At 54.2% G+C, this 9,329-nt stretch overlaps 2 protein-coding genes across 2 annotated transcripts; both read left to right on the plus strand.

Moving 5' to 3' along the window:
• Positions 1–32: 32 nt before the first annotated feature.
• On the plus strand, positions 33–7,505 carry SCHCODRAFT_02550465 (uncharacterized protein; the record flags this gene model as incomplete). The annotated part of the gene is made up of 12 exons (XM_050343669.1): positions 33–113; positions 165–937; positions 989–1,222; positions 1,284–1,722; positions 1,778–2,004; positions 4,781–4,902; positions 4,961–5,499; positions 5,547–5,902; positions 5,953–6,036; positions 6,109–6,346; positions 6,396–6,784; positions 6,837–7,505. The coding sequence occupies exons 1-12, from the start codon at positions 59–61 to the stop codon at positions 7,503–7,505; spliced, it is 4,125 nt and encodes a 1,374-aa protein (XP_050198998.1). The 5' UTR covers positions 33–58.
• Positions 7,506–7,888: 383 nt separating this feature from the next.
• SCHCODRAFT_01203806 (uncharacterized protein) lies at positions 7,889–9,184 on the plus strand (the record flags this gene model as incomplete). Its single annotated transcript, XM_003029489.2, has 7 exons — positions 7,889–8,149; positions 8,202–8,366; positions 8,415–8,492; positions 8,540–8,665; positions 8,714–8,845; positions 8,900–9,036; positions 9,088–9,184. 7 exons carry the CDS (start codon positions 7,889–7,891, stop codon positions 9,182–9,184), a joined length of 996 nt encoding a protein of 331 aa, XP_003029535.2.
• Between the last annotated feature and the right edge of the window lie 145 nt (positions 9,185–9,329).

Consider the following 9,329-nt stretch of genomic DNA (forward strand, 5'->3'; position numbering starts at 1 on the left):
GTCAGCGCGTGAGAACGCTAAGTCCCGTTCTTGCCTTGACCACCATATACCTTCGAAGATGGAGTCGTCCCCTGCAAGTGTTCCCGGTGCTGATCTACTACGTCGCAACAAAGGTTCATATACCATGATCTCGCATGCACTTTCAATAAAATAATCGATCATAGGCTTTATCTCCGCCGAGAATGGTCATTTTCTCTGCAGTGCCGGGTGTCCGAACAAGAAGCCAATGCCACTGAGTAAGGCCTTGGAACACGATGAGGCGAAGCGGCATATCGAGAACGTCCGCCGGATGGCACGGCTCTTGCGGATGGGCGATAACAATGCGGAAGCTGTGAGAGGCGACGATTCTCAGTCACCTGCAAGCTCCCCGCCTCGCGTCGCTCATCCCGTCTTTACCACGATACCTCCTTTCGAAACGCTGCAAGGACCACAACTACCTCACGATAACCCTCTGTCTATCTACGATGATTATGATGGTGTATGGCTGCCTTCCGCTGGCCCTCGCCAACCCGAAGATGCTCACGACGTAGAATCGCTCTTCGAGGGTATGCCTGGCCTCCACGAAATCTCGGATTCGTCAGATTCCGAGTCTGACATAGACTCCGCGAGTGAAGGCGAGTCGGAAGCGGACGAAGAAGAGGCGGTGACGGAAGGGAAGTGGGGTCCGTCGTGGCGCGAGAGTCCGCGGACGCCTACTCCAGAGCATCATCGTGAAGCCCCGAGCACACCTCTGCCTCGACAGATGCGTGGCGTCAGGCGTCCGCCGTCGCCTCCGTCATCCTCGCCCGATATGCGGGCCACTCGTCCTGACCCGGCGGATCTGTCCAGTGACGAAGAAGGTGCAAACACCGAGCGACACCGTTACGTGGAACCTCAGACTGCCGGGCAGTCACGCCTTTTCCACCCCGAGAATTGGTGGCCTTGGGACGACAAGGAGGTGAGTATTCTGGTTTCGCTTGGTAGACCAACTTTAACAACTATGATTTAGGCTGCACTTGGTGCTCAGATGAGCGGTTTTCCGCGCTCGGTATTCTCGGAACAGGACATGAAGACGGCGCTTTGGCTTGCGGAGCAGTGCGGCGCCCCAATTTCGATGACTTTGCGGCAGATCAAGCTACGAAGGGACAAGATTGTGAAGGACTTTGCGCCCGGTGTCGACGACTGTGATGGCTCGCTTGGAAATCCTTATTCCATGCTGAGCATTGCAGATATCCTTGCTGATGTGAGTTGTACGTGTTTTGCGCGATGGGCTAGGCGAGCTCACTATTCGTAAAATGCGACAGGAATGGGCCAATCCACATGTACGCCCCCATGTGTCTGTGCTGAGCGAGGACGCAGGAGAGCGTCTTACCAGTGCATGCAATGCTGATAAGTGGTACAAAGATGTGGATGCTGTTCTGTCTGGACCTATGGTCTGCAGCAAAGATGGGCAGCATTACTACGTTCTCGAACCTGCTCTCATGCAGCTAAGCCGTCCATCGCCTGACTCAGTGCAGCCAGAGGTTGCCGAGGCTGTTGTTCTACCTGCACGGTGGTACACTCGAAACGGCGATGTTTGGGCACGCGCTAAGCGCCTAGCATGGGTCGCAGGCGAACCGTCTCTCCTTGTTGACGAGAGGGAGGACTGCGTAGATATTCCCCTGACTTCGTTCCTTGCCTCTTATCCTCGCCTCAAGTCTACACATCATTTCTACGGGATCCCCGACCCAAGTATCATCGGTGGTGAGTGCTCAACGCTGCTCTCTTGCTGCCATTGTCTGATGTGCATCTCGTGCAGGCACGATTCGCAGGTCGCCTGATTCCGAGAATTCTCAGCCAGTATCCATCGACCGGACTGCCGCTTTCCAAGCGCCCCATCCGCTGCGCGTCAAGGCGCGCGGAAAACAGATCTTCTCGGTCCCGATCTGGGTCTACTGTGATGATACGTCAGGGAACACGTCCAAGAAATGGAACAAACATAATTCAATCCTTTTCACTAGAGAGCTTGAGCTACGCGGAAATTCCGTATCTGAACACGGAAATTCCGAGAAATTTTTGCTGAAAATGTAGACTGGAGGGCTCGTGAGGGCATGTAAACCCATCTGAGATGTATATAGGGACTATGTGTAATATACCTGAAGGGTACCATAGTGAACGGCCTCTGGGCCGATGGGCAGTGCACGTGACATTGTGACCGGAAATTTCCGTGTTGAACTGATGGGTCCGTGTTTTCTTGCAATCTGCCACCATCTCCATATCGATCAGCATGGATACTGGACTAGCCCTCAACACAGATGCCCAGCTAGCTGCTGCTGTGGTCACTGCCTATGCCCTTGCTCAACAGGGTGTCGAAGATCCCCAACAACTCTCCGATGCACTGTTCAGTGAAATTGGGACTCTGACAGCGGAGCAACGGTCCTTTGACGAGCCACCCAAAGGTGGCAAGGTCGGGATGACAAGGCCACTTAACAAAATCCGTCCAAAGCTCGAGAGCTTTGATGACGATAAGGCCCGGAAGTGGACCCGGTTAGTGGTACTTTACGCATACAAGTCTCCTGGTAATGCTAACTGATACGTGACTAGATTCACATATCGTGACCTTATAGCCTTATCTCAGGCCATTGGCATACCAGACCCATACATCACCAGCTGCCGTGACAGGTTCTCTGCTGTCGAGGCTCTTGCAATCCTGTGCAACCGCCTCGTGTTTCCTTCGCGCCTCGAGGATCTTGCAGATCGTTGGGGCCGCGACTACGCGCAAATCTCACGTGTCACCAACGAGCTAGCTCACTTCATTGATGATGAATGGGCATTCTTGCTGGCGGACATGTCGAGGTTCACGCCCGACGATCTCGAGCGCTTTGTATCAGCAACCATACATGCGGGCTGCCCCGCCAACGACATCGCCCTCTTCCTTGATGCCACCTTCGAGGAGGTCACAGAGCCGACCGACGATCAGCGCGCAATGTACAGCGGGTACTTGAAGGGACATGCGTACAAGTGGCAGGGAGTTGCTGCCCCGGATGGTCTGATCGTGCTCTGCCATGGTCCTATCGAAGGGAGGAGGGCTGACGGGAAGCTGCTCGAGATGTCTGGCCTGCCAGATGATCTCGTTGCGCACTGCAAGGGCTACGGGGGCCGCCAGCTCTTCGTCTATGCAGATCCAGCATACATTGGCGAGGCGGAGGTTGTGTTGACGGGTTTGAAGAAGCTCGCCAACTTGACGCAGGCGGAAAGGGATTTCAATTCACTCATGGCCAAGCTTCGTCAGTCGGTGGAATGGGCATTTGGGAAGGTGAAGAATAATTGGGCTTTTCTGAAGTTCGAGGATGATCTCAAGATTCACCTCTCCCCCGTAGCTGTCTACTTTCGAGTGGGAGTCCTTCTGACAAATGGACATACCTGTCTATATAGCTCAGAGATCTCCAAGTGCTTCAAGTGTCCACCACCGAGTTTACACGAGTACTTCAAAAAGCGTATGTAGTACGACTAAATTGAGGAGTTGTGTCTACTGGAACGACGTAATGGATAAATATGTGTTTGTTTGGGTACTTCACTGGCCTTAGTAGCAGTATGCGCACCATCAGGTGCAATGTCTTCCTTGTCAACATCCATCTCGTCTGCAGTAGAACTCTGAGCGGGAGATGAAGAAGAAGAAGTAGTTGGGGATGGAGTAGACAAAGGGGGAGAGGGGACAGCATAGGGAGAAGGGGGAGGAGGGGAGGAAAACGCGCTATGGCCTGTGAGAATATCGAGTATCTGCTGTATCATACCGTTCTGCATCTTGAGCTCCTCGGCAATAATGTGCAGTAGCTGACGGTCACGATCAGCACGCTGGTCGGCGACCCGGTTCTGAATGCTCATAAATTGACTGAGCACGTCGTGGAGGGGACCTGTTGCGAAGGGAGCAAGTGGTGAGGAGGACGATGAGGTTGGTGCTGCTGATGATTCGGACAGTTGTGGTGTGATAGGCGAGGCAGTGGTGAGGGTAGCAGCAGTATCCGTAGTTGCAGAAGTAGCTACATGGCGAAATTAGCGATGAATCACAATGAGAACTACGAGAAACCCACCTGCAGCGCGTCGCTCCCGTGCGGCATTGGTCAGAACAAGATTGGCAGTCCCATTCGCACGAACCCGAGCGCCAGCGGCTTCCCGCTCTTTGAGTTCCTTTACGCAACAATCAGAAAAAGACGCTAACCGAGTCAAGTAGGACGCACCTTAGCCCGCGCGGCTGACTTCGCCGCCTTCCGATCACGCGCATCGTCAAACTCCTTCACCACCCGGTCCAGCAGCGCGGAAAACTGCACGTCCTCGCCGGACTCGAAGACGGCACGTAACTCCTTTGTCGGTTGCCCCCCATCCTGTATCCACGGTCAGAAAACGTGTGTTGGAGACCTGCTATCACGCACCCGCCGGATCCTTATGAGCTGCTTCACCTTCTCCTGTGCGGTCTTGTCCTTGATGTGCTCCTTCTCTGGTAGACCTTTGTTGTAGTCTGCAGCAATAGCCTTGTACGTAGGCTTCACTTGTCGGTAGCCAGCTAGCCATGGCTCGTGCGCGAGGGTGCAGAGAAGGAGGCGGTTCAGGCGGGCCCCATTGAATATGAATTTTGACCTCGGTGACGCGGGCCGCTGAATTTCCTTGCTCGGTTTGGAATTACGGGGAGGATGCTTAGTGCGAGGCATGATGTAGCTTATAGACGGAGGCAGGTAAGGACGGTTGCGCGACGCGTCACGCTTAGACCGGAATTTCCGTTTGCTCAAAAAGGAAATTTCAACGCGGAATTTCCGCGTAGCTCAAGCTCCCTACTCTCGCTGGACTTCCCCCTCGACTCGCGCACTTGCTGTACAATATACATTTCCTGTCGACGTCTAATCTCGCTGCACCGCTTGAGATGTTTGAGCGCCTTGTAAAGTCTGTCCAGTACGTCTTCTTATCGCTTGCTTGTATCTATGATAGATACTGACTTCATTTGTTCTAGGGAAATTCGGGAACAGGGCGGCGTAGAGGCGTATGATTGTCACCTGAAGACTGTTGTTCTGCTGCTTCCGTGGGTTCTAGGCATGGCTGGCGACAATCCGATGCAAAGCGAGTTTGCGTCGCACATCGGGCTCACTGGCAAGTGCTTCTGTCGAGTCTGCAATGTTCGAGGTGCAGATAGCAAGGCACGGCCGGGTGGTGATGAAGGGGAGCGCGAACGTGTCGCGGAGTTCATGTTTGGGGATAGCAAGCCGCTGAGGACGAAGGCAGAGACACTGGATGTGCTTGGCGAGCAGTTGGCAGCGGTCTTAGATGGCGCACCCACACGAGCGGGCACGATTCAGACCGAGACTGGCGTGAAGGACAAGTTCTTCACCCATTTCTTCGACCTTCTAGCAGAGGAGTGCGCGCGCGTCAAGGATTCGCATAAGGATAGCTCGAAAACACCGCAGGAAAAGAGCGCCGAAGTCATCGCGGCGATCCGCGTGCTTCGTGACAGCTTGCCTGAGGATATATTCAGTCCGTGTTTGCGCCTGGAAGGTGAGTCGCTCTTCATCATCTCATCGACTGCTACTCATCCACCATAGAGTTCGATCCCGCCGTCGACACGCCTGTCGAGATCCTACATGTAGTCCTCCTTGGCTTCGTCAAATACTTTTGGCGCGATGCGGTATCGCGACTCACGCGCGAACAGAAGAGCATTGTGCGAGCTCGGATAGACAGCTTTGACCCCACTGGTCTGGGTATCCCCCACCCACGCGGTCAGACTCTGGTTCAATGGGCAGGATCACTGACGGGCCGCGACTTTCGCGTAATTTTGCAAATGGCGCCCACAATTCTTCAGGGCCTGCTACCCCCCGAAGTGTACGAAGCATGGCTTGCGCTTGGGCGCCTCGCCCCTCTAGCTTTTCAGGCAAGCATCAAGAACAAGAGCGATTATTTCGTATGCGCCTGTTTTGTAGCATCGCGACCACCTCACTGAAGCCTCTTCAGCGCCTTCTTGAAGAGGCTGTATACGATTTTCTTGCCTGCAGCGCGCTCTGGACTACTCAGTGGTTCAACAAGCCCAAGTTCCACGTACTTTTGCATCTTGTTGAGCATGTTTGACGCTTCGGCCCCGCCATCCTCTTCGCCACCGAATCATTCGAGTCCTACAACTTTGTCATTCGCCTGCGAAGCATACACTCCCCAAGGCACGCTCCTAGCACCGATATCGCGCGATCCTTTGCAAACATGCATATGATACGCCACTTCGCGAGTTCGGGCTTTGTGAAAGGCGCAGACGGAACTTGGAAGACTGCTGGCTCGGAGATCACGAAACTCGTTGATAATCCCTTGTACGCCAAGCTTGTCGGACTCGCTGATGTCTTGTATCCTCAGGTTGCAGGTGAGTAGATGAGGCTCATGCAATACACTCGCTCATTCAGGTCGACTAGGTGCTGTTAGTATCGACCGGAAACGGTCCCCAACAACGTGGTTCGAGACCTCAAGCGCGCGGTCCTTACCATCACCTCCCTCTGAAATTCAAAACCCCATCTCGGACGCTATCCGATACTGCCGCAAAGTCGTGCTCGCTAATAAGGATGAGGCGATCACAGGCGGGTTCGTTCTTTACCAAAGTTCGATCAGCGTCCTCGCCCCTCGCATCGGCAGAGTCTGTGAGATCCTCGCCACCCCACAGCAGGTACTTGGGCTGCTTATCCAGCCATATGTTGTTGGCCAGGAGATTCTACCATATCGCATGCCTCGCGTGTCGATACAGACTCAGGACAGCCCAGATGGATCCAATCCCATTATCGCAGCTGCAGAATGGTGCGCCGTCGCGGTATGCATCTATCTCGCATCTACATATATAAGTCGATGCTTACTTCTTCTAGAACTGCCTCGCCTCCATCCACACCTTCCACAACTGCGCTGCAAATCGCTGCGAAGTTACACGCACACGCCTTACGAAGAAAGAGCGCCGGCTGATGCAAGACAAAGTCGACAAAGTCCTTCACTCCCAAAACCCCGATGACCGCGTACTGAATCTGGCACAACTACGCAGCGCCGAAGCGCTGCATGCCTTCCGCTCGGCTACCCGCTACCCCAGTGCGGCGAAAGCGCGAGACGAGCTTGTCCGAGAAGCTGTCGAGCATAGGCAGCAAGTTGATGCGGAAAAGGCTAAGAAAGCGGGCGAGAAGGGTAGTGTGGGAGGCAGCAAGGGGAAAAACAAGCGCTCAGCGCCTGCTCAGTCGGGAAAATCGCGCAATGCAAAGCGTGCGCGTACGAGTGCTGCCGCCGCCGCTTCTGCCAATTCCCACCAGATGCCCGACAACATGCAGATCGCGTCCCCAGCAGCATCTCCCGCGTATGCGATCACAAATTACGGCTATTTACCCCCCAGCTCAATGCTCCCACCTTCGCTTCCCTCCACACCCTCTCTTTCCATGGTGGCGGCACGTCGCGCGGCGCAGAATCTACCAGCACACCTTCAGTTCAACCACAGCTGTGATGGTACATCTGACGTGGGCGGGTACAGATGGCCGGCACCTCCTGATTACTAGATGCGGAATGGAGGATTGCGGGTCGGTCTGTGCATACGAACGGACAAGAATCGTGCCCGAGGTGAAGGAAGACCTGCTTATCTATAGATGACATGTAGATGTTTGTGGTTTATGCGAGTTCCGACGTGGTCCTGGAAGTACATTGTATCTACAGTATTCTCTGCCTGTACCTCATGAACTGTCTGATATACGGAGGCTCCTGAGCATGGTCAGCTCGACTTGCATGTGGTCGTGGGAAAGTATGGCACGTGATGCCCCAGCTGCGCCTTCGTTGCCCTCCTCACTCTCACTCCATCTGCCCCTTCCGACCACCTTCGTCTCTCCTTTTGTTGTTATATCTGCTGCTCCGAGCCGACTCGCCTCCTCTACCCTTCCCTCTCAACATGCCCAGCCAAACCAATGCAGAGAACAGGGACCTTCGTTACGCACCATATCCCGGCGGCAACCGCAACTTTTCGCGTGCGCAGACGTCCTCTGGCCCATCGCTTCCCAACTACACGAATACGGAGTACAACTCAGTGCAGAGCATCGACACCATAATGCACTCGACATTCCAGGATGAGCTCTGCGCCCGCGTAGGCTTGGCGGGTGTTGACCTTGGGCTCTCGCCCGAGATAGTCGAGCATGCGCAGCTGCTGAGTAAGGTGAGCACCGCTTCAACAATTCACGACTATGCGAAGTCTAACACTGCTTAAGGTTCCACTGACTGCTGAGGGCAAAGTCTGCCTTGTCGGGGGCGAGTTTGTCGCCATCGACGCTCGTATCGCGCAACTCACCACCGATGTTGAGGAGATCAAGAGGAGCATCTTGAACATCGAGGCCCTCGTCCGCGCCAACTGGGTCGTTAGTACGCCACTTCACGTGCGTACGCTGCTCAGTCGATCGTTACGTTTATTGACCTTCCTGTAGATCGCTCTCTCCCAAGTCGTATCATATCATGCCAGCAAGCCGACTCATTCTATCAACAGGATCCTTAAGTCGAGTGTGGTGTGTACACACACTGCACTCGTCGGCATGAACTGACATCCTTCCAGAAATACGTGCTCAAACATGCTGCCGAGTACGAGCTCGAGACTACAGGGCCAATGGTTGCAGCCGGACTCGAGCTACACATCGCCAGCGAGCTGCTTAACCAACGCAAGAACAAGGTCCGCACCTTGGTATGTCATCCTTTCGCGTTGACGGCGTCCTGCTCAACTTTATCGCAGATCTTTGCCAACACAGTGACGAAGACAAGCCTGGACTTGATGTCCTTACAAATCGTCAACAAGTTCTGGGTCGACCCGAAGCCCAAGAAGACGGAGATCTCGAGGGCAACGAAGGCCCACTTCGCGCTCATGGTGCGCATTTTCATGTCTACTTCGTACTGTCCCGTCACTCATCAGACTCAATAGCGTGAGATCGCCGCCCCTTCTGCCGCCAAGACCAATGTTCGCGGCGGAGACACTGGATTCTGGAAGAACCTCAATGCGGCGCTTTTCCAGCTGTACACGACGCACGGGGAAGATCGCACAACCGCTGGATGGCTCGCGTAAGGTCGCATTTTTGTCAGTTTGGTGCACTCGAGCTGACCCCATCTTAGATGGCAAGACGAGAAGATCGCAGCTGACATGGAGAAGTATAACGGTCTCACTGTTCCGGAGATTGGCCTGGGTGATGAGGAGGTGGAGGAGGACTGAGTTCTCGGCAGCAGCAGCGGGTGGCACTGGACTGCCACCCTTTCATACCCATTCACACTCGTTTAACGCATATATTCTCATATTTTAATGACTTAAATACCTTACTTATACTGTACTACTTGGCTCTGAGCTTTTGAACAAGCTG

The sequence above is a fragment of the Schizophyllum commune genome (assembly GCF_000143185.2).
Source record: "Schizophyllum commune H4-8 unplaced genomic scaffold SCHCOscaffold_9, whole genome shotgun sequence".
NCBI classification, from domain to species: Eukaryota; Fungi; Basidiomycota; class Agaricomycetes; order Agaricales; family Schizophyllaceae; genus Schizophyllum; species Schizophyllum commune.